General features: G+C 35.3%; 1 protein-coding gene across 1 annotated transcript; it reads right to left on the bottom strand.

The window, feature by feature from the left end:
* Window positions 1–222: 222 nt before the first annotated feature.
* On the bottom strand, window positions 223–4,611 carry LOC141394416 (uncharacterized). The gene is made up of 2 exons (XM_073968727.1): window positions 3,362–4,611; window positions 223–235 (listed from the first exon to the last, which is right to left on the bottom strand). Exons 1-2 carry the CDS (start codon window positions 4,609–4,611, stop codon window positions 223–225), a joined length of 1,263 nt encoding a protein of 420 aa, XP_073824828.1.
* Between the last annotated feature and the right edge of the window lie 21,987 nt (window positions 4,612–26,598).

The raw sequence follows: 26,598 nt of genomic DNA, 5'->3' as shown, positions 1-26,598 counted from the left end.
ATCCTTGTAATACGTTACATGCTCCCAATTGACTTTCTCAGGCTACCCAACATTAGGTTTTAAAAACAGTTGCTTATCATAGCAAGTCGTCAATGGTTGAACGATGGGAAAATTTTTTGACAGATTCAGATAGTTAATTCCATATTGACTGTATCACTGAGTTGACAGAAATCGATATTTGGACCGAAAACGTTGAAAAACTTAAATTTTCTAATTTATAAATCAATTGTTATTTCTAAGAACAAAAACGTCAATGAAATAAATAAGAATCTAATGCTCAAGATAAAAAAAATATTGATGTCCGGATTATCGAGGTAAGAAAAATATGTGATGTCCGGATTACGGAGTCTACAATGTAAAAAATTGTAGTGTCCGGATTACCGCGTTGTCCGGATTAACGAGAGTCCGGATTAGCGAGACTATCCAGAACGGTATATGTGCCATTATAAAATAAAGAAAATAACACCTTACGTTTCCAGTAATGACGGTGTATGTATGCGATATATCTCTGGTATGTTATCGTGTATATCAACTTATGTATGTATATACTAGCAAAGAGCCCCCAACTTCGTATGCGGGAAGGATATAAGAAACTAATAAATAATCATTAATATGGAAATTTTAATCAATATTAAATTTTGTTTTAACTAAAGGCCTCGACACATAAGAAGTATGGCAATCTGGTAAATGACTAAAGACCAAGTTCGACCTACTTCAAATGTGGTTCTGAAATCTTTTTATTAGGTCGAACTTGGTCTTTAGTCTATTATCAGATATGACTTCAGTAAGAATGCCATGCTTCTTATGTGTCGAGGCCTTTAGGGCTTTATTTCCTCAGAAGATAAAGCATTCTTGTAAACAAAGAAACACAAGACCAATGTTTGTACCATTTAGTACTTTTTGTAGCCTTATGGTAGATATTTCCATACCATTTCAGCCATCAGCCAAATTTCAAAACTTATATAATAGTTCATGCAATAACAAAATTGTACCAAATTAAGCACTTTTCGTACACCTGGGTATAACCTTAAAAACATTACCTTCTTATGTGAACCGTATACATATGTACATATAAATACATAAGTATGAATTTCCGAAACCTCCTCCTAAAATTTCAAAAATTAGTGCTAACCCTTTAAAACAATAAAAATTATATAAAATTCTGTACAATTTAGAACCTTTCGTACACATAGGTTCGAATTTTCAAAACGTCGTCAATCCTACACTCCCACAGTAATCTTAATTCCAAATCTCAGTATTTCAGCTCTATCCGTTCACTCACATCCAAATTATACCAAGTTAGTACCATTTAGTGCTTTTCGTACACATACATACAAATTTTCAAAAAATCTTCAATCCTACACTCCGACAGTAATCTCAATACCAAATTTTCAATCGCCAAATCCAAATTGTACCAAATTTAGTACCGTTTAGTACTTTTCGTATCCATTGCTACGAATTTGCAAAGCTACGTCAATCCTACACTTCAACAGTTATCTTAATTTCAAATTTCAGGATTCCAGCTCTATCCTCTTGCCCACGTCAAAATTGTACCAAATTTCCAAAACTACCTCAGTCCTACACTCTAACAGTAACACACATTTACAAAACCACCTCCTCCCTACTTCTCAACTTTGATTCTCATTCCAAATATCATGCTTTTAGCCCTATCCGTACACATACTATTAAATTGTACTTTAGTACATTTTAGTACTTTTCGTACACTTATAGTTCAAGTTTTTAAAAACCGTTAGGTACGTATGTATATCCTATATCAATGACGCTCATTCCAAATTTGAGAATTCTAGCTCTACTGGTTCGCCATATACAAATGGTACCATATATCAAGATTCTAGCTTCAACCGTTTCGTCTGGGCGTTGATTACACTGTGAACCGAAATTTTGGGGGGTGGAAAATTCCTTTTGGGGATGAAAGCCCTTGGTGAGTATATACAGAACCCAGAAGGACAGATCCGCCGTGAGTCGAACTTTTGAGATATGGGGTGATGAATATTTTGCTAGAGACCCTATAAGCCCTCAGATATTAGCGTTATATCTTTGTCCGCGGTTGTCTTAGCTTATTTTTGAGATCACATTTATTCAGCCAAATCAAATGAGGATTATTTTCGTAGTGCATTTTGACCTTCTATCTCGCTTCCTTCAATTTCCTTTTCGTCCTTTATTTTAAGAGCCGCTATAAAAGTACCATAAGATGACGTTTTTCAGCTTCAAAATGTTCTGCAAAATGTCGCTCAGAAAATTTTAGGTACGGCTCTCATTGACAACAAATCGATTTTGTCGCATTTTCGTGGTCGTTTTGTGCATTTACCCTGTTTTTGTTCAGAAAAAGACTATATTTTGTTTTTGGTATATTCGTTACAGAACCTACAAAAACACAAAACACAGTTTTTTCTGAGCAAACAGGGGTAAATGTCAAAAATGACTATGAAAACGCGACAAAATCGATTAGTTGTCAATGACAGCCGTACCTAAAATTTTCTGAACGACATTTTTGCAGAACATTTCGAAGCTTAAAAACGTCATCTTGTGGTACTTTTATAGCGGCTCTTAAAATAAAGGACGAAGATGACATTGAAGGAAGCGAGATAGAAGGTCAAAATGCTCTACGAAAATAATCCTCATTTGATTTGGCTGAATAAATGTGATCTCAAAAATAAGCTAAGACAACCGCGGACAAAGATATAACGCTAATATCTGCGGTCTTATAGGGTCTCCAGCAAAATATTCATCACGCCATATCTCAAAAGTTCGACTCACGGCGGATCTGTTCTTCTGGGCTCTGTATATACACACCAAGAGCTTTCATCCCCAAAAGGAATTGTCCACCCCCCAGACTTTGAGCTCCATTTTGTTGCACAGTGTTATTAGTCGGTCATCCACACAAATTACACCATTTTTAGTACATTTTAGTACTTTTCGCACCCTTCTAGGACGAATTTCAAAAAAATCCAGCCTTATCGACCACTTTCGTACCAAGACTAACCACCACCCAAAATTTCATGATTCTAGCTTCAGCCATTTCGTCTAGGCGTTGATTATTAGTCGGTCAGCCACACAAATTACACCATTTTTAGTACATTTTACATAAATTGCCAATTCAAATAAGTAACAACATTACCAAACACAAGTTTTTGTGATTAAAAATAATTATTTTTTTTAACGATTATTACAAATATTTCTATAGTACACTTAACATTTTATTATATTCCACAACTTTACCGAAACTCGACCTCTCTTTGGCCAATAAAGTTCCAAAATAAAACACACACATGAAGTGCAAATCATTGCGATGAAAATATACACCAAAATTTTAGTATCTTCCAATTTCAGAACTTCATACGTATTGACGGTGCTGACATCAATCAAACTTAAACGTTTTCTTTGTAAAGCTTCCAAAAATTCAATTCCCTTCCAGTATTTTATCAGACCAGCTTGATTAACAACGCCAATCAAATAGTTAATGTCTTCTTCAAATGGTGAATTGGGTTGCATTGGTATCATGATGCCAATCATTTTTACAAAACAAATATCGGTTAAACGAAATTTTGGTTTTGAAAAGAATTTTTGTTGCTGCTCATATTGTGACCACTGAGCCGATGGTACAGGATATGCATAACGACTGTCATAGCTATCGCGTAACTTATAGTAGTCCCTGTATGAAGTTATAACGTAGACAATATCCTCATATGCGCCGGTAACATTGTTAGATCTAAGTATCTGGAATTCTTCGCTATAAACAGCCAGTTTTAATTTTGAGGCACGTATGTCATCGAGAGTTGTGATCGGTTTCTCAGTGGGTGGACGTGCTTTAAATGTCTGCAAATAGGTTACATAAGTGGAATTTATAATTAGACCGGCAATGCAGGTGAGCAAATATAGAAAACTACGAACTCCTGTAAACTTCGTCTCCATTTTGAAGGGAAGTCCCAAAATACCATTAAAAATGTATATGTTGAATAAAACATCCTGCCAATAGACGGTGTAACCTTGTAACCAATAAGTCAAAGTCACAAACAAAGCCAAGATAAAGGCACTACCAAAAATAATGCTAATCAATAGACGATCAAAGATTTTAATATAGAAGAGGTATGATGGCACCGGTTTTTCCATTGGCACCATAATACACCAATCCATATAGTCATAGATGTCGCTATAAATCATGTCATTGACATACATATTAAATGTTAGTTCCATCGATAAGTCATAAGTACCGTTATTAACAAGATCCTCCAATACAAAATGTGTTGTCTCTGAAGTTAGGTTGTAGTGGGGTAACTCAATTGTGGCATTGTGCATTTCTGAAAATACTCTAAAGAATCTTCCAACGTGTCCACTTAAAATGTAGCGGTTGTTGACTTCACTCATGACATAGGCCCTGCTGCTCTCCTTGTTGATGCCCAGACGCATTGGATATCCATGCATATTTTTGACATGATTTGGATAGAAAATGGTTTGCATTGGTGGTAGAATTTTCTTCACGTGTACTTTGAACATGGGATATATTTGTGGTGCAAAAAATTCCCTAGATTCCAACAAGTTTTCCTTTAAGGCTAACGTATTTATGGCCTTATTGTCCTTACAAAATTCCATTATTTGCCAAATGTAATTCTCATCTTCATTGTTCGGGAAGAGTAGTAGCAATCTTGTTTTTACCACTCGTCTTAAAGTTTTCCACAATGTTTGTAGCAGAGCCTTATCCTGATCTTCTCTACCACATAAAGACACAATGCAGAGGAAATTTCGATTGAAATTAGGCCATAAATAAAATGTTGTATTCCCATTGAACTGAAATATGGGAACGTTTATCAACTGCGAAATTTTGTCCATATTATAAAGTCCTGCACCTTCGTTACACGGTTTTTCTTCATGGCTGGCGTAGATTATTGTGTGGTAGTAGAGTTGTCCTTTGGCGGAATTTAAAATATCTCTTACCGCTACACTCATTTCATTTTCTGTGGACATCAGTTGTAAAAATCCCAATAAAATCGAAGTATTAGCGGCTGATGACATTTTCTATTGTCTGTTTATCGAATTTACATCATTGACTGTTTTGTAAATGTGCCAAAGAAGCGAAGATGTCGTAACATTTTGCTTTATAACAAAAATGAAAGGAAAATAATTTAGTTTAGGGAATAATAAATATAGTATGTAAATAATGTCGTACATAACATATTTAATGCCCATGTGGTTTGCTTTGTACATAATTTATAACTTAAAATTATATCCTCCTTTACCCTACCATAATGTAATACAATTAACCTAAACTTTGAATATTATGTTAAGGGTTTGAAGTATTGAATACGCGTTCCAAAACAAATACCATTGAACTAGTTCAGAATGAAGGAGTTTGTATTTCCACTACTTCTTGTTAAAGTAGTCCACAACGATATGCACTCTGTGGCTTTTTTGACAACGTCCAATTTGAAGACATTCAATATATCGTCTGCTACGTACCTAAACGTCGTAAGTCAATCTTCACAAATTTTTCAGGAGGAAGAAAAAACATTCCACCTCTTTCTGTATTAAAGTAAAAGCAGTATTCTTCGTTTATTTATTCTGCTTCAATAAAAAAATTCCGTCGCGTTTGGGAGACAATTGGATGTCTTTGGACTTATGACCTTTTCCTTGTACAGTTTTGTGTTTCTGCAGGGACTTACGACCTTTTCCTTCAATTTCTGTTCCAACTCCCTCTTTCTGTTCCAACTCCCTGCATCTTTTGGTTTTGTCTACAAACCTTGTAGAATCTTCAGCATGAAATCTCTTTCTGCGTTTAGGAAGTTTATCATCAGAGCTTTCAGAATCACTGTGAAAACAAAAATTTTTGTAAAGTTGTGCTTTGGAACCCCATTCAGACAAAAGATATTTTTGCTAGTGAGAGCTCGACAATAGTGTGACTCCATTTTAGGCAGGGAATCGAAAAACGAGTTGAAACATAGCCGACGATGCATTAGGCATCCATTTTTGGAACCACTTTTGTTTTTCAATAGCTTGTTCACCAATGTTCAACGTATTTAAAAACATGTTTTTGCCAACACGCATATTTTTATTGTTTACTTTTAGATAGTATTGGATACTTCCTGCCCTTCTGGATTCATTATTCTGTTTTCTATTTCTGATCTTTGATGTTGAAACATATTGGATTAATGTTTTTACATGCATCCTTTTTTCCTCCCATGTCATTCTCCAAAATCGTTTCAAAATGTCTCTTCTATTTTCATCGGAGATCTGCGAACATTTTATGGAGATTCTTTTTTTGCACAAACATCGTTCCATTAATGTACGTGGTTTCTTTTCTTCCCAAGTATTTCTGTTTCAACTCCCTGCATCTTTTGTTTTGTCTACAAACCTTGTAGAATCTTCAGCATTAAATCTCTTCCTGCGCTTAGCAAGTTTATCAGCAGAGTTTTCAGAATCACTGTGAAAACCAAAGGGAACTAGAATAAATATAAATTTCCGTTGCAATATTGAAATGATCAGATTTTTGTTCAAAAGTTTGGTCCACTGGCTCCGTCAAATATCATTCGATTATCATCCAAAGGTGTAGGCTAGTTCTTGGCATTGTACCCCAACCATGGATGACGTTAAACATTATATCTGAACTACATTAGCTGTAGTATTTTTTAAAATATTCATTTTCCTGTGGGCTTACGACATATTCGTACTCAAATTTTTACGTTTTGTGGACTTACGACCCTTTCCGACAAGGGTAAAACCTATAGAAAAACGCGACATTCTACCACTTTCTTTGTCTCCTACGACGTGTCTTGACTTGTACTATCATTCTGTAACAAAAACGCGATTTCCAAAAAAGTGGACTTACTACCTTTTCATGCGTAGCAGACGATATTGTATATAAAATTTATCGATTTTATTATAAGTGTTATAAGTTTGTTTTGTAAAAACAATTGAGTAACATCACAATATATTGGTCACAGTCTGTTAGCGTCCATAGGGACATGAATGATTCCACAGAAATGGAGATAAATACGATATTAAGTATCAATGTCCCCTCGCGGTGACTTAGCACAGTGGGAAAAACCGATCTAGCGTGCAGAAAATCTGTCTGTGAAACATTAGTGTCGAATCTTTTGTATTTATTTTGATTTATCGTAAAGGTATTTAATTTAATTAAATACTTTTATGAGCCGTAAGTTATGTTAATTAGATGTTACGGACTAGTGATATGTAACTTCCATTTAATTCCATTTCTGCAATTAAAATAGGGGTTTAGTACGGAAATTATTCGAGCTTAGCATCCATTTCCCATTCTTATACCCTACACCACTATATGGAAAGGGTATTATAAGTTTGTTTTGGGAAAAATGCATGTAACACCGCGAAATTTTCGTCGGAGACCCCCAATGTGGTATACCAATCTTCATATCTAGAGGAGATTAATCGATTTTGAGATGTGTGTCCGTCCGTCAGTCCGTCCGTCAGTCCGTCCGTCCGTCTGTCCATTATAAATTGTAATCATATGTAGGTCGGGTTCAGACCAGAATACATCCCTATTTTTATTGGTGATGATCGTGAAATATTTAGCCGGTGAAATGGACCAAAAACATATTATTTCTCCAATTTTGTAGCGACTCTGTAGGTCGCAATAAGAGTCCGATGAACGCGAAATTTTAAATATGGTAAGAGTATATGACGAAGAAGATGCTTGCAATTTGAGATGGCGATCAGATAATATTTCGAGGGTTAAATGGACCACAACTTTTGTGTGAAAAACAATTCAGCTTATATCTTTGTTCCTGAAAGACATATTCCTCCCTCGTAAGTTATATTTGGAAAACGATCTCTTGACCTTTCCATTGATGTCAATTATGTTGACGTACGTGATCAGATAACAGAGTTACAGCCTAATATATCCAGTTTTTTGTTTGTAGTGTTATCATAAACACGCTAGAGGTCGCAATTATTGCTCAATAGTCACGAAATTTTGCACGCGGTAAAGGCCAGAACAGAATCAATCGTCGCTTGCTTTGCTTGCTTCCCAAATGTCAAATTATAAAGGAATGCCAGAGCCTCCTAAAGGGGAAGGCAAAGCAAGCGACGATTGATTCTGTTCTGACCTTAAGAGTTTAGGTTGAAGAAAATGCCTATAATTTTGCATGATGATCTGATATTATTTGGCGGGTGACATAGACCATTACTTTCGTATGAAAAATATACAAATTTTATTTTTGGTCCATATTTTAATTCCTGGCAAGGTAGCCTACATATGGGAAAATAACTATTGACCTTTCCCCTGATGCAAATTGCAATAATGTGTCTGCTAGATAACGGGCCTACTACCTAATATATATAATGGGTTTTGTGTAGAGAACCATAATTTCCTCCCATGCTACAAATTGTCTCTATCATGACAGAACTTTTCCGTTCAGTTGTCCAATTGGATGTTTTATACAAATATTGCAGCATGAGGTCCCCTCGCCCCCTATTTTATACCTCAAGATTTACAGTCAAGGGGATACGTACAAAATAGACCAAAGATGTGTCTCATCGAAATAATGGTTTTAGGCCACAAGAATGTTTGGACGAAACTCGTTTCAGACAATTTGGAGTCGATTAAGCCCTGTACGTTCATCTGTCTCTCTTACTGTCTATCTGACCGATTCGAACCAAATTGTACTAATTTGCCCAAGGGAGATGAGAGAAGTCTCCCTTGTCCCGTATGTGATGTTTGTGAAACAATTATTATAATATTTTGCCCAAAATTAGTTTAAGTTCAAATATAGGCTTTATAGGTCCACAACACCCTCACAAAAGTTCAAAATTTTTTCGAAAAATTGCGAATCCTCTCGAATCGTTTGGAATTTTTATCTGCAGATTGTCCTTGCGGTCCCCTTTACGATGGTACAATTGCAATAGGCAGTCCTTACTTCCTGAGATTATGGGCAAAAAGCTCCAAGAAACCCTGAAAAACAAACAAGAAACCTAAATAAAATGACATATCCGCAAGATAACTCTCAAGGGGATTTTCTGATTGGTCCAAGCTTTGCACATCGTATTATTTCATCCAGTCATGTATCAGGTTGGAATATAGACTATATCGGTCCCGTCCTTCGAGTACGTCCTACACAAAATTTGGGAAAATTGCAGATTGAGGACTCTTATCGGATCTATTTGAATTTTTTGAAGGAGGTTCTTTTCGCGGTCCCTATTGCAACGGGGTAAGTCCATACTTCCTGAAATAATGGTCCAAGGGAGGGACAAGGGAGGCTTCTCTTATACCAATGGATTCATATTAAGTTATTGATATGTGACCTAATTTTTATCGCCGAGTCCGAACGGCGTGTCCTAAGTTGTCACTTGTAGAGACGTTTTTCATGGTTGAAATACTCAGGAAATATTGCCAACATTACTAAGGGGTATTTTGCCACCGTTGAAAATTTGATGTGGCCAGGCCTGGAAATCGAACCCGGAAATTAAGCGTAGAAGGCGGTTGAACATAGCTAATTCCTAGAGGTTGTGGTGTAGGATATCACATGGTTGGCCCGTCCGACTATAGTCTAACATCTGAAATTATTTCCTGCGACTTTTTCGATTTTGAATTTTGTGTCAATTTGAAGGAAAAATGCCAATGTGACGCAGGATGCTTTTTAAAGTTTGGTCCAAATAAAATTACGATTCCGAGAAAAATGTTGATCTAACATATTAGATATCACTTGAAATTGATCACAGAAATAAAGAAGAAGAAAATATAAATTCAAAATATCTGTCCTAATGTTTCTGGAACAAGGAGGAAGTACGTAATGGTCATTATAAAAGCGTCTCCAAACAAACTGCTAAATGCAATTTTTATTGCTAAAAATTTTGATAATTTTAAACTCTTATTATACCTTCCACCATAAATTATGTGTATTCAAATGGGATTTCATCCATTTCAGTTGGATGATGTAGCTGAAATTTTAAAAGTCCAACAATTAACTGTCGGAATATTGTATACCCCTAACTGAGGCTAAATACATGAGGCTAAATAACATGTCAAAGCCCAGGACTTATGTTGGTCCCCCTTTCATTTCAAGTCGACACTGACCTCCCTGTGGTGTCACCTGGGGAACTGCCTCTAACACCCGTTAAAGGTAGTGAGCTAACATGTACGTTCACCCAAAAAACGATAAAAACTTAGGTTTGGGCATCGGGTTAGTAACCCTCCACTAGGAAAAACATCTTACTATGAAAAACAAAAGAAAAGAAAAACAAACCCCTCTAAAGTTGACGACCACCACAAACCTTTTATGAACTATGGTTTACGAATATGTACCTGGAATGTACTGCCATACAGGAAATAAGATGGATTGGGAAAGGCGTCACAACAACACCTAAAGGTGACGCACTGTGTTATAGTTGCCATGACATAAAGCATAAGTTTGGTTGCGGATATATAGTTGGTCGGAGGTTAAAACATCTGGTCTCCAGCTTCACGACAGTGAATGAAAGACTTGCTACAACTCGAATAAAAGCAAAATTCTTCAACATCAGCTTTATTTGCGCTCATGCTAACACTGAAGACAAGGACGAACAGACCAAAGATTTTACGAGCGCTTAGAAGAAACATATGACCGTTGTCCTGCCCATGCCATTAACATTATGCTAGGCAATTTTAATGCCAAAATTGAAAAGGAGAATATCTTTGGCCCAAGTCTCCACAGTGAAACATCTGACAATGGTATGAGGCTGAGAGACTTCGCAGCGGCAAAAAACATGGTAGCTAGCAGCACCAGATATAAGCCCCTCGATATTCATAAGCGCTCCTGGCTATCTCCGGATCGGAAAACAAGAAGGAAGCCATTCATCGAGCGTGTTAAATGTACTTTCGTTCTGAAAAGCAAACATTGACTCGGACCACCACCTTGTTGCAGCAAAGGTACGATACGAACAAAAAGGAAAAGTGAGTGGCTTTGGGTTTGACTTTTTTACAACCTCATATCCCAGTATTATATATTGATGAGCTTTTACTTAAAATTACATAAAATCTTAATTATAAGGTGATTCAATAAAAAAGCTTTCGCACAAATTTTTTTTGCAGTTTTTATTTATAACTGAAATGAGAGGTTATTGGCGTAAATTGAGTTAACAAACAACTTGTACTGTGGATCGCCAAAACCGTACTTTGGTTTTGTGTTGTTAGATCGGGTTTAGATTTTATGGCCTAAATCGAGGCAATATCTATGAAACCAATTCGAATCGCGTTTCAACCTTTGAAGCAAACTTGTAGATAAGAGCATGAAGAAAATATTTGGGGAAAAATTCAACTCGAAAAACTGCATCTGTTGTCTCAAAATGGATAATATATCTAAAAATTCCTTTATTTCGCACCATATCTCCAAAATTGTTACATTTTTGTTAAATTTTCTTTGAAAGAAATATCCGCAGGAATGTAGTTCACAACTCTTCAGAATATTCCATTCTTGTTAAATGCCTCTAACACGCTATTTCTAGAATATTTTTCAGAGGAAATTTGTTAAATATACGAGCAATGCACTGAAATTCCAAATATGAAAATATACAGCCTGTGTGAAGATTGCTTGATACAAAACCAAATCTTTCCCACTGCTTTGCCTGTTTTAGAACTCCTTTGTAAATTGTCGTGCGCATTTTGGGTGAAAGAAATTGACGCCCAAGTCCTTCAGCACCATAAAAACAAATTCATCGCTACAGAATCAATTTAGAAGATGGTCTTCCATTCAATAGACTCGAAAACAATATTTATATAGTTGTGCAATTGTTTACTTGATTAGGAGAGTCCAGTAGTGAGAAGCATTTCCGGATATCCTGAGTGGCAATTTCATCACGACTTTATAAACTTTTGTAAAAACTTCGAGTCATCAAAACATACATTTTTGAAAAGAAATGCGGATATCCTGGAGGGGCCGTCATATTCTACAGTGGTAAATATTCTCTAAAATGTATGGGAATGACTTAGGCGTAAAATATACGACGAAATGAGATAGCACGCTTCCAAAAATAAACTTGTTGAAAGAAAAAAACAAGCTTTGTTAGGCATTACACCTGATTATTTAAAGAATCCTTGCCAAAGCAGGATATACGGGTGTATCCTTAATCAGGACTTCCTTTTCAATATAGAGTGAATATGCATCGATATTCTAATACAAACTTTCTGTATTCCCAAGTTTAAAAAGGGAGTTTTATTCAAATGAGCCAAATTTTTTACTTAAATTTGTTACTTTATTTTGCTTTCCTTGTATAATTCTTACACTAATTGGATTTGAATGCAAATGAATGACGAAGTTTACTCCAAACAAATGAAGCAAAATATAATAAAACATAAAAACGTCATATCTTGTATAATTTGGAAAAAATGGAGGTTGAAAACAATTTTGCAGGGGAGTTCTATTTAAGTGAGCGGCAGTGTACATAGCTATTAATTTAAAAGTACCTTCCATTTCTTATTCTTCAGACATCAACCTACCGACACCCACTTAGTATATATAAATATCTCAAACGGTGTGGGAAATACGCATACACAAACATGCAAAATTGCCCACAGGCAACATCGGGCCACACAGGGTTAATTGTCCTATTTTTATACCCTACACCACAATGTGGAAAGGGTATTATAAGTTTGTTTTGGGAAAAATTCATGTAACACCGCGAAATATTCTTCGGAGACCCCCAATGTGGTATACCAATCTTCATATCTCGGCGAGATAAAGCGATTTTGAGATGTGTGTCCGTCCGTCCGTCCGTGTGTCCGTCTGTCCATTATAAATTGTAATCAAACTCCAGGCCGCAATTATGGACCGATCGTCACGAAATTTGGTATGGAGGTTGGTTTCACATCAGAATAGATCGCTATTTTAATTGGTGATGATCATGAAATATTTAGCGGGTGAAATGGACCAAAAACATAATTTTTATCCGATTTTGTAGCTGTTCTGTAGGTCGCAATAATAGTCAGATCGCCTCGAAATTTTAAACAAGGTAAGAGTACATGACAATGAAGTAGCTTGCAATTTGAGATGGCGATCAGATAATATTAAGAGGGTTAAATGGACCACAACTTTTGTGTGAAAATTGTGAAAATTTTTAATAAACAGCTTAAATCTTTGTTCCTGAAAGACACCTTCCCCACTCGTGAGCTATATTTGGAAGACGATCTCTTGACCTTTGATTGATGTCAATTATGTTGATGTACGTGATCAGATAACAGAGTTACAGCCTAATATATCCAGTTTTTTGTTTGTAGTGTAATCATAAACCCGCTAGAGGTCGCAATTATAGCTCAATAGTCACGAAATTTTGCACGAGGTAAGAGCTTAGGTTGAAGACAAGTAAGCAACGGCTATAGTCGGACGGGGCCGACCATGTGATACCCTACACCACAACCTATAGGAATTAGCTATGTGCAACCGCCTTGCACGCTGAATGTCCGGGTTCGATTCCCATCAAATTGTCTACGGTGGCAAAATATCCCGTAGTAATGTTGGTGATGTTTCCTGAGTATTTCAGACATGAAAAACGTCTCTACAAGTGGCAACTTAGGACACGCCGTTCGGACTCGGCGATAAAAACTAGGTCACATATAAATAACATCATATGAATCCATTGATATAAGAGAAGCCCCCTTTTCTTTACTGGGATGTTTGTGGAAAAATATATGTATAATTTATCATTTCTAAAAATGTTCGAAAATTGGAAAATTCACATTGATTAGCCCCACCTGCTACACCTTCAAATTGTCTTTGAATATCAGGTTCCTTTTTGGAATACACCTAAAATAAATAAATATATATACCACGCAATTTGGTATATTTGTTAATTGGGAAAATTGCGAGTTTATTGAAGATCTATCGTCCAAAATTGTGCACTTGTACCCCACATATGCCTAGAATATAGTTCATTGTGGGCATATATTTAGATATCACAATATATTTTATACCGGTAGAAATAACTAACAATGAATAGGAATTCAAAAATTTTGCATGCAAACAAATTTATAAATCCCTAAATTATTCATATTCAATTACACAGCAAAGAAGATAGTATAAGTCAGCTGCAGAGATCATCAATGAGTTACTTGCCCCCGTAAGCCAATTGAGCACGTATAAGTTTTTTGGGCCTTTTGCTTTTTAATGCATGTGTTTTCTTGCACTCTGTATTTTTTCCACCACCACAAAAAATACTTACGACACATCAAGACCGTTGCTTGTGCGTAATAAGTAAAACAAGTGTCCATCGTATTTTGCACTGTATACAAAACTCGCAATCGTAGATAGTTTGCAAAGTGGCTCATCAAGTGGAAGCACACACAACACTACAAAAATAAACAATTGTAATTTTATGTGTTGTTGTTTCGTTGTGTGTGCTTTTCTTTATTTGCTATGTGTGCTTTGCATATTCTTCTAACGTTTGAAAATCTAGGAGAACATAAGACAATCGGTTGAATTACAAGGGTTGAAAACAACACTTGATGTGCGATGAGCAACAAAGTAAAACAGAAAATGTTATTGCGTATTCAAAACTACTTGGCAAAGCATACCCAAGTGTCTAAAAATATCCATTTTTGAATAACTTATTTTTTGAGTGGCTAGCCACACTCGTACATATTTTGAGAGTGGCAAGCAACACTTGCATTTATTGTTTAGAGTAGCAAGTCGCACATGCACTTGTTTTTTAGCATGTGGCTCATGAGTATCAAAATCAGCTACTTACGCATTTCTCTGGTCAGCTGCGCTAACGGTGATATACCCTCAGCCGTATAAAAATATATTTATTTTGTAACACGAATTTGCTTCAAAATACGTGGAATCTGTAGGTATCGTAATATGGGACTATACCAAATCAATGTTAGTAAGATAAATTTAGAGTTTTGGAAATATTTGAGAATTATTTTTTCAGATTTGTAATTTTAGTTAGAGCTGGCAGGGGTTTTTGGAACTTCTGGACTATTATCTCAGGAGGTATGACTTACCCAGGGAAAGGGACCAGAATAGGGACCGTAAAAAGAACCTTCTCAAAAAAAAATAACTGCACTTTTCCCAAATTTTGTGTGGGAGGTACTCGAAGGACGGACCGATATAGTCCATATTCCTACCGGACACATGACTGGATGAAAAAATACGATGTGTAAAGTTTCGACCAATCAGAAAATCCCCTTGAGAGTTAACTTGCGGATTTGCGGAGCAAGTACAATCTGCTGAAAAAAATTCAAAACGATTCGAGAGGACTCTTAAATTTCCGGTTTCCAAATTTTGTGTGCGAGGTAATGGTCTATGCCAACCGCCAAATAATATCAGATCATCATGCAAAATTATAGGCATTTTCTTCAACCTAAACTCTTACTTCGTGCAAAATTTCGTGACTATTGAGCTATAATTGCGACCTCTAGCGGGTTTATGATTACACTACAAACAAAAACTGGATATATTAGGCTGGAACTCTGTTATCTGATCACGTACATCAACATAATCACCCTTATTATGGTTGGCGTAGTCGTAGACGTTCAAGTGACGTAGACGTTGTCGTAGGGGTAGACGTTGGCGTAGTCGTAGTCGTAAGATACATTTTTATATGATGAAAAATTATATAAAACGACATTTTTTGTCTTTTACAGCATTTTATATCCTGAAAAAATCGAAAGAAATACATTTGTAATTCCCAGAACGCATTTCTTGGTTTAAATACAACATTTATTTTTTTGATACGACAAATCGGTATTACGTATGGCGTAACACGACAAATTGGTATTACGTATGGCGTTGAAATACGAGGAAAGAGTCGTGACCGATTTTGTAAACGACAGCATATAAAAATAAAAACAAATTAATTTCAAAAGAATTTTTTGGCAATGATTATTAATATATATTGGAAAATAACTATAATAAATACAAATTTTACTACTTTGATTCAGTTGCATAAGATAAATTTCGTGTCTTTATCAGATTACAAACTTTCTATTAAAAATCTGTTAGAGTCCTCATATAACCAGGGTTTCGGAGTCGAGGTATTTTTGGCTCGACTCCGACTCCAGACGAGTTTTTTCACGACTCCGGCTCCGACTCCGACTCCGGGTCGACTCCGAGAGTGAATTCCTATACCACTAAAAATGAATAAAATATGCACAAAATTTTAACTTTTCGTATATTTTGGCCTATATCGGCTAATGTGTTTGTTTATCCTTACATATTCATTAGAAAGGACATTCGTTCGAATAAATTCGAGCATATCAATATTGTTTTTGCCGAATCTTACATTGAAAAACAGCAAAGTTAGAAAGATTTTGTCGGTTTTCCTTTTTTACACGAGAATATTGTGGACGGAATTCTTCCGCGTGAGAAAATCTTTAAGCTTTCAAAATATATGAAAATGAAGGGGCAATACAAATCATAAGGACTACATGCAATAAAAAATTATAAGCAATTCATGACCAAGTTTCATGAATTTTTTCGGGAAAACTACGTAGCTTTTTAGCAGATTTTTTTTCTTCATCTGACAGAGAAAAATATTCCGAAGTTTTGAGGCCGTCAACGAAATCCTGTTTTTATTAAAGCCTTGTGCGGTGCCAACTGTAGCTGGAAACCTAATAAATCAATTGTCATATATTTATGTGGCCGATTTCGAGAAAAACACAGTTTATATGCGGCATACAAAATAAAATAAATTGTTCCCATCCAACGCTCATACTAAGGCAATATTCCGATCAACTTAAAAATTTGACCACCTATTCTAAGATATTTATACTTTCTACTTTTTTCTGAAATTTTAAGTAGGGATCACCCTTTAAACTACAATCCAAAGCTCAAAATTTGGACTTTGGTGTGGAGTGAATAATTTTATTGAAATATTTGAGATATATTGTGTATACTACCCAGCACTTAGGCAGATGGATGTTTTCAGGAACTTAAAAATTAGCAGACGATGAGATTTCGTGCATGAAAATATTCTACAAAAATGTTGCTAAAAATGTTATGTAGGGTCGGTCCATTAGGACATGAAATCGATATTGTCATGTTTTCGTTGTCCTTTATCACTTTTACCCGATCCTTTCTCATGAAAACTCTATGATATATATTTCATTGAATTACGTATATGATATTGATTGTGTAGAAAACTCGGATACACATGAACTATCTCTGTTCCTGGCGGACAGATCCTGTTATTTGAATGTCTACATCTAAATGAATCCTAGAAGAAAGATTCGCCGTTGTCAGACTTAGGAGTTATGGCGGGATGAATCTGTCGTTGACCAACGACGAATATGATGCCCTAATTCAGTAGCGTAACCATCCGAATTTCATATATAGTTAATAGATTATGCGAAATTTACCGAATACATAAACATACGGTTTTTTTGAGAAAGTAAAGGGTAAAACTGATAAAGGACAATGAAAACGTGACAATATCGATTTGTTTTACTTTTTAAGTTCAAGAACAAAAAGGATATGGAAGGAACTGAGCTAGAAGGACAGCATGTTCGACAGAAAGGTTCCTCACTCTATTTAACTAAAAACATGTCATCTAAAAATTATGAAACAATATCTCATTCATTATGTCATAACTCAGAAATTTCCGCTATGGGATCCTTTGGGGGTTCTCCATTGGGGCTTTCATTCCGAACAGGAATTTTTCCACCCCCAGATCTTGACTTCCATTTTGTGTCACAGGGTATTCAGTAAGATTTCCCATAGAGACCACAATGTCTTTAATAGAAGACAAGGATGACTTCTCATAAAAACAAGCCGAGAATATAATAGACCTTTGTGAGAAGACCAGCAAGACTTCTTAAATTTACTTTACTTTTGTTTGCGAAAATGTAAAGAAATTGGATCAACAAAATAGGGATGAATAGACTACACTTCAGAGGATAGTAAATATCCTGTAAATTGTCCCTTAACTTAGTATAATATACCGTTGCATATATGTTTTCTTATACCTTTCTTTTAAAATAATGATTTTTAAAAAAAATGTTCTTGTTCAAAATTTACTGTTATATTTCTATAACGTGGAAAAAAAATTTGCCCGAATCGGAGTCGAGTTATTTTTTTCAACTCAGACTCCGGACTCCGACTCCAGCAAAATTGCTCGACTCCGACTCGTAGACTCCGACTCCGACTCCGACTCCGAAACCCAGCATATAACAATTGATGCAATGTCAATTTCTTAGTTCTTGCTCAAAAAGATGATTTTAAACGAATTGTTTTACAATTAAAAATATATATTTTTTAAATGTTGTATGAGAAAAAATTGTCGTTGGTCGTAAATGTTACGTGGTACCAAAAATATCCCTACGACAACGACAACGCCAACGTACACAAAAACGTCTACGCCAAACACTTATTATGATTGTAAAAACTATAGGGTTAGTTTTTCTTCTGAATTAAAAGTTTAAAAATGGTCTACTAATAATTCTAATTATGTTTGTTACCAAAAAGAATTCTTTAAAAATTGAAATTTTTTGCTTTTTTGTTCAAAAACATACATAATACCAATTAGACGTTACGACACATCAGCTTGCAATTTTGGATACGACAACGCCAACCGTAATAAAGGTGAATTAACATCAATTGAATGGTCAAGAGATCGTCTTCCAAATATTACTCACTAGTGGGGAATGTGTATTTCAGGAACAAAGATATAAGCTGTTTATTAAAAATTTTCACAATTTTCACACAAAAGTTGTGGTCCATTTAACCCTCTAAATATTATCTGATCGCCATCTCAACTTGTAAGCTTGTTCTTTGTCATATACTCTTACCTTATTTAAAATTGCGACCTACAGAGCAGCTACAAAATCGGATAAAAATTATGTTTTTGGTCAATTTTACCCGCTAATATTTCACGATCATCACCAATTAAAATAGCGATCTATTCTGATGTGAAACCAACCTCCATACCAAATGTCGTGACGATCGGTCCATAACTGCGGCCTGGAGTTTGATTACAATTTATAATGGACAGACGGACACACGGACGGACGGACGGGACACACATCTCAAAATCGCTTTATCTCGCCGAGATATGAAGATTGGTATACCACATTGGGGTCTCCGACAAATATTTCGCGGTGTTACATGAATTTTTCCCAAAACAAACTTATAATACCCTTTCCACATAGTGGTGTAGGGTATAAAAATGCCTATAATTTTGCATGATTATCTGATATTATTTAGCGGTTGACATAGACCATTACTTTTGTATGAAAAATATACAAATTTTATTTTTGGTCATATTTTCTATCCATCTATTCCCTGATGCAAATTGCAATAATGTGTCTGCTAGATAACGCACCTACTGCCTGATATATAATGTGTTTTGTGTAGGGAACCACAATATAATCCCATGCTACGAATTGTCTCTATCATATTTAAAATCAAATATTGCAACATGGGGTCGCCTCGCCATCTATTTTATACCTCAGGATTTAGGGTAAAGGGGATACAAACAAAATACGACCACAGATCAGTCGCATCGAAATATTGGTTTTAGACCCCAAGTATATTTGGACGAAATTCGTTTCAGACAATTTGGAGTCTATTTAGCGCTGTCCGTTCATCTGTCTCTTAATGTCTAGCTGGCTAGCTTAACTCTCGAACGGATCTACCGATCAGAAGCAAATTTTATACTTCATAATATTTTCCTCAAACTTTCTTTAAGTTCGATTGTAGGCTATGTCGGTCCCACACCTCTCCCAAAAAAGTTCAAAATTGTTTTTCGAAAAATTGTGGGAACGATAACTGACGAAGTGAGCATTATTCCTTCCAGATATAGATCGGATAAGACTATATCGGTCCTTAGGGTACCTCCCACACAAAATTCGGAAAAGGGAAATTTAAGAGTCCTCTCGAATCGTTTTGAATTTTTTCAGCAGATTGTACTTGCGCCGCAAATCCGCAAGTTAACTCTCAAGGGGATTTCTGATTGGTCGAAACTTTACACACCGTATTATTTCATCCAGTCATGTGTCAGGTCGGAATATGGACTATATCGGTCCGTCCTTCGAGTAAAATTTGGGAAAATTGTAGTTTGAGGACCCGTATCGGATCTATATGATTATTATTATTATTATTTTTTTTTGAAGAAGGTTCATTTTACGGTCCGTATTCTGGTGCTTTCCCGGGGTAAGTCATACTTCCTGAGGTAATAGTCCAGAAGTACCAAAAACCCCTGCCGGCTCCAACTAAAATTACAAATCTGAAAAAATAATTCTCAAATATTTCCAAAACTTAGAATTTAGCTTACTAAACTTGATTTGCTATATCCCCATATTACGATACCTGCAGATTCCACGTATTTTGAAGCAAACTCGTGTTACAAAATAAATATATTTTTAGAGGCTGAAGGTATATCACCGTTAGCGCAGCTGACTTATACTATCTTCTTTGCTGTATAATTGAATATGAATAATTTTGGGATTTATAAATTTGTTAGTTATTTCTAGCGGTATAAAATATATTTTAGATATCACAAAATATGCCCACAATGAACTATTTTCGAAGCATATGTGAGGTACAAGTGCACAATTTTGGACGATAGATCTTCAATAAACTCCCAATTTTCCCAATTATCAAATATACCAAATTGCGTGGTATATATGTATTTATTTTAGGTGTATTCCAAAGAGGAACCTGATATTCAAAGACAATTTGAAGATGTAGCAGGAGGGTCTAATCAATGTGAACTTTCCAATTTTCGAATATTATTTAGAAATGTATAATTTATATAGCTTTCCACAAACATCCCAGTAAAGACAAGGGAGGCTTCTCTTATATCAATGGATTCATATTATGTTATTGATATGTGACCTAGTTTTTATCGCCGAGTCTGGACGACGTGTCCTAAGTTGCCACTTGTAAAGACGTTTTTCATGGCTGAAATACTCAGGAAATATCGCCAACATTACTAAGGGGTATTTTGCCACCATTGACAACTTGATGGGAATCTAACCCGGACATTCAGCGTGCAAGGCGGTTGCACATAGCTAATTCCTACAATTTGTGGTGTAGGGTATCACATGGTCGGCCCCGTCCGACTATAGCCTTTGCTTACTTGTTTATATTTATTAAAGGAATGAAAATTAAAAATTCCAGAATTTACATCTGTATACACATATTTCGAGAACATAGAGCAATTTATTAGTACAGTATATTCTCGATAATCCGGACAACGCGGTAATCCGGACACTATAAATATTTACATTGTAGACTCTGTAATCCGGACATCACATATGTTTTTGACCTCGATAATCCGGACATCAATATTTTTTCCTATTTTGAACATTATAGTCTTATTTATTTCATTGACGATTTCATTCTTAGCAATAGCAATATAAATAATAAATAAGAAACAATAGGGTTTTCAGAGTTTTATCTCCAAAACTCGACTTTCAGGCTAGCCGCTGTTGACTCAGTTATAGAGCCAGTAAGATTCCGATATGGAACTACCTGAAACTGTCGAATGAAGCAACATAAATTAAAACATAGTGTTGTGTAGGCTATTTCCCTGAAAAGTCGGTCTTGCATGTTCGTTTCCTCTAAAGGAACGTTTAAAACGATTGAGTTAATAGTTTAGTTTTTATTGAGTTGAACGAGGAAACAAGTAGAGACCTGGATATAAATTATACGGTGTGTTGTTTTTGGGTCGTTGTTTATTGTTTATTAACCATATTCTGACAACGCAGCGTGATAGAAAACCAACAAAAGGGAAGACAAGTGTCTCTCCGTTTTTCCCTATCTCATCAAAAATTTGAGGCCTTGATGTCAAAAGGGACATTTTTGTAAGGATCAAAGCTTCTGAATCGTTAAGAAATTTTATTTACTCTCGGGGCTCTTCTCATAAAGAACAAAAATTGTGAACACCTAAAAACAATCATACCTCATATTTTATTAAAACAACTTTAATTTATCAGTGAGAAAAATTGGTGATGTTTACCAAGGGGTGAGACTTAGAAGACTATAGTTTCGGATTTCGTTTTTAGTTGAAAAACAAAAAAAAAAAAAAACAAGGGAACTGATGAGGATCTGTGGCGAAATGCGAAACTATAGTCTTCCCTGCATTACCCCTTGGTAAACATCGTTAAATCTCCCACTAATAAATTAAAGTTGTTTTAATAAAATGTTAGATTTTTATACGTTTCCTTCCGATTCTGGTCCATACATGCCAAACCGTCCAAAATTTTAAGATAAGTCAACTACAAAAATGTACTTAAGGTTACAATAAACAACTTTCTAAAACACCTCCGTTATGATTTAAACTTACAAAATTATATGCCTTCGTTACTACTCGGTAATCCGTACAATTCGATAATCCGGACACAGCCGAAACATGTGGTGTCCGGATTATCGAGATTATACTGTACTTGTCATTCATACATAACCGCTATTAAAAAATTTTCAATTGAATTTGTCTGTCTCTTCTTATGCATTTTCTTCCTCTTAGTTACAAGTTTCCCTTGTATTCAGCAAACTTGCAATTTATCTTGTTTTGAAATACTAGGGCAGACAACAGTCTCCATGAAGTCTAACAGTGTTATGGTAATTTTAAAGTTATTTTTGATAAAATTATATAATCGTCATCAGATTAATCTGAATTGACTTTCTCCCATGGTTTTTGTGATACCATAAATACACAAAATGTGTGAAACGGGAGAATTTTATTATCAAATTAAGTGGAAGGTGTGCTTGTACTCCGGATAACGGAGTTTATAACGAATAATAGACGTAATGGAAAATATGTACCAACATTTCATTTCTATCCCGGATAATCGAGGTTCGACTGTAATATGGTACACTTATTACTAGACCAAATTCTGTCACACACTACAAATTTCATCAAAATTGGACAGATATTGGGTGTTTGGTGCTGCAAATATGTGAAATCGGCCGAAAATTTATATGGGAGCTATATCCAAATCTGAACCGATTTTTACCAAACGCAATAGTGTTCTTCCTATGGCTAAAAAGTTATATTTCCCAATTTTCAGTAGAATTAGACAATAAATGCGACATGTACGTTGTGAACAAAAATACATGGACATGCATAAATCGACTCAGAATTCTCTGTATATGCCTAGAAGGAACTATGGGTCTATATCGTTTCCTTTTGTATGTTACATACAAATGTACAAATACATAATACCGCTAAACCGCAGTGTAGTGTAGCGTATAAAAAGTGTTTTTCTTGTTTTACTTTTTTTCTTTTTTGTTGCCTTTTTCCATTTTCGTTGGCTCCCATGTTGCTCCATCGAGCAGCTATATTTTTGCTTGTTGGGATTTTGCCTAAATAGTTTTGAATGAAAACAGCGATATTGATCGAGCTTCTACTTGTCATGTTTAATAGGATGGGAATTTCTTGAAGGAATCCTTTATTTTTGGGGCCATAATCCTTTTTAAATATTTAATAATTCTTAATCTTTACACTTAAGGACTGTTCTTTTGAGTAATTTTTCTGACAAATTGTGCCACTTTTCATATTCCCTCCAAAATAGTAGGAGAATCTCATTGTCACCAAAGTTTATTTTTTTCAACAAGTTATAGTGTTTGTTGTCCATAATACATTTTGGTCTAGAAAAAAAATTATAAAATTATATTGAAATCGTGATGATGTAGGGTATCATACAGTCGACCCCGCCCAACTTTTATTTTGTTTTGATTTGCTTTACTCAGTCTAATAACGGTTTACATACTTATTGAAAATCAGCAACAAAATTATTAATGGAAATTTCATATTTTTTTTTCAACAACCAGTCTTCGCCCATTATCAATAATCTAAAAAATATTTTTAAATGCTTCTACAGAGTGGAAACATAAATTCATTTGAATTTTCCCTACAAACATGAGAAAATCTACATCGTTTCAAGGCATTTATTTAAAATATTCTTTCAAAATGTTGTAGCATAACTACCCAATTGCAACTGTAATACGCGCGCCTTCATATCTAAGATTTAGATTTTTGTTTGTGTAAGAAATGTCCGCTGATCCACATCTCATTTGGATAATTTAGCAACGGTGTCGGCGGTGGTATGGGTGTTTTGTTAACAATCGTGATTGTAAATCACAAAATGGACAGCAAAAAGTTAATAATCGCCGATTATTGCTGCCGTTTAATTTGCTGTATAGGGTTAGCCGTGAAGTGAACTGACTACGTTTGGAACTGATTTCGGGGTTTTATATGCGTAATTGTGTTGCAACTATGGTAAATTTGCTGCTTTACTGGGCTCTATGAGAGAACTGCCTGTTTCGGTCTTTGTTTTTTGCTTGAACCTTTTATCATAAAATCATTCAACGCTTCAGCATAGTGGAGGAGTGAGAACAATGTAATTACTTAAGCAAATTCGAACGTTTTTCTGTATATTGATTTATCTGTAGCTGTATAAACATGGTTTATTGATTTTCTGGAGTCAGAATGTTATTTAAAAACCAAATCTACTAATATGTAACAAGTTCATAAAGCTACGGGCGTTTGTTTCTCTTGTTTGAATTTTGCTTGTTTTGTAGAACTATATCACGGTGCACCTGAACCAACTTTAAATTGAAGGTAAATGCACCTGGGAAGTTATTGCAGATTCTGAAACTACAATGTTCATGAAAAATGAAAAAAACAAAAAATCGCCGGAAAGCTTTTTAAATAAATCGCGATCAAAGTTCACATTTTAGAGGTTCTTCAGGTTTTCAGGATTTTGCTTGCAAACCGCAAGTCCTATCGAAATGGAAGTTTGTGCGGATTTTTTCTGGAGGGAATTTTACATACATCGCTGTACAATTTCACATTTTTAGGTCTTCTCATCTTGCTTTCTGTTAGAAGGTCTATTAAACATATACAAAAGACCTTGTGGTATTTTAAGAGAAATCCTATTGGTATTGACCTCCCATAAAGAAACCTACTGGATTTCTTGTAGAATATCCATGAGATAACAATGATGAGAAATTCTATAAGACGATCTGCTGTCACTTTAATACTCAAATCATAATATAGATGGTACAATTAATTCATCGGACACCCTATAAAGTATATATTCTAGATCAGCATAACATTCTAAGTCTGTTTAAATCAAGAGATCGCTCGCAATATTTAAGATAGAGCTTTATAATTTGGTACAAAAGTTTTTATTTGGTATTGAAAATGGGCTATATCGGTGCAAGCTTTGATAAAGCCTCATAGAACGCTACTCCCCGGTGTTCGGTATTTTGTAGGATTTTACCACATTATCTTACCGAAATGGCTGAAATGTTGTACTTTTCTTGGGGCTTTTTGGGGCTCCAAAAATTTCCCCCAGAAATTTGTATGTATAGGTCCAGGTTTTGATATATCCCCCATAGAACGGTACAGCCCAATTTTTGGTATTTTCAATGGTTTAGTCCGCGTTGGGGGTATACAGCAATCCTGCAAATAACTATCGATATAGATCCACGGTACAGTTCGATGTGAAGTCTTTTAAAGGATTTGTCTACTGTATTGACTGTAACTTGGTATATCGGATTATCAATGGGTAGAAAACCTCCACTCAGAAAATGATAAATATAGGTTCATATGTTGTTGGTATATACCACATATTAAGGTTCCTCCAGATTTTTCGTATTTTGAAAGTTGTAGACGGATCGTCCTAATCGAATGACTGTAACATGGGCTTTCAAATTCTGAATGCGTAGAAAACAACGAAATCTCATTGGTATTAAATCTTGTTTAAAAGAAAGTGATATTCTTCAGTAAGCATAATCCACTTCTCCGAGGAATAAGCTTGACGTGGAGGCAGACCTGAGTACTTTTATAAACGAAAGGAAACTCCTTTTTAAATGGTTTTATTTAGTTCACCCCGTTTGTTTTATTATTTATTCTTGGGTCAAATTTAGTAAATAAAATTGGACTCTCTTTCTGTCAACCGATTAATCTGAAATTTTGTATACACTTTGGATTTTGGTGACAATACAATTATGTTTATTCATTATCATTATAAATTCAAGATGGCCGCCGCTACAAATTGGCGGATAACGTAGGTTTTATCAATCCCATCAATATGGGTATCAAATGAAAGGGCTCAACAAGCAGAATACAATATACTATAAAAAATTGAAATCCAAGATGGCGGCCGCTACAAAATGGCGGATAACGTAGGTTTTATCAATCCCATCAATATGGGTATCAAATGAAAGTGCTCAACCAGTAGAATACAATGTACTATATAAAATTAAAATCCAAGATGGCGGCCTCTACAAAATGGCGAATAACTTAGGTTTTATCAATCCCATCAACATGGGTATCAAATGAAAGGTCTCAACAAGTAGAATACAATTTACTATGCAAAATTGAAATCTAAGATGGCCGCCGCTACCAAATGGCTGATAAAAATTTTTTATCAATCCCACCAATATGGGTATCAAATAAAAGGGCTTGACAAGAAGAATACAGTGCACTATACAACCTCAATATTTAAGATGGGCGCAGCCACTAAATGGCGTATAAATAAGATTTAAATTTAGAAATTGAATCTGTAATTTAGGTATCTGATTAATCCAGCCTGAATCCACCACCCAAGTGAAGATTTTTTATCGTGTTGAGGACTGTGTGGCGTTAGGGTGGTTAAAAATGATACGTCGTTAGCGGTACACCACCCAA

This window comes from Musca autumnalis, unplaced genomic scaffold (assembly GCF_047663935.1).
Source record: "Musca autumnalis isolate F117 unplaced genomic scaffold, ASM4766393v1 scaffold_1, whole genome shotgun sequence".
Classification (NCBI taxonomy): domain Eukaryota; kingdom Metazoa; phylum Arthropoda; class Insecta; order Diptera; family Muscidae; genus Musca; species Musca autumnalis.
This window is presented reverse-complemented; position numbering and strand designations above follow the sequence as displayed.

Bases quoted from the DNA above. Each gene is read 5' to 3' on its own strand.
- LOC141394416 (XM_073968727.1), bottom strand. From the start codon at position 4,611: ATGGAATTTTGTAAGGACAATAAGGCCATAAATACGTTAGCCTTAAAG.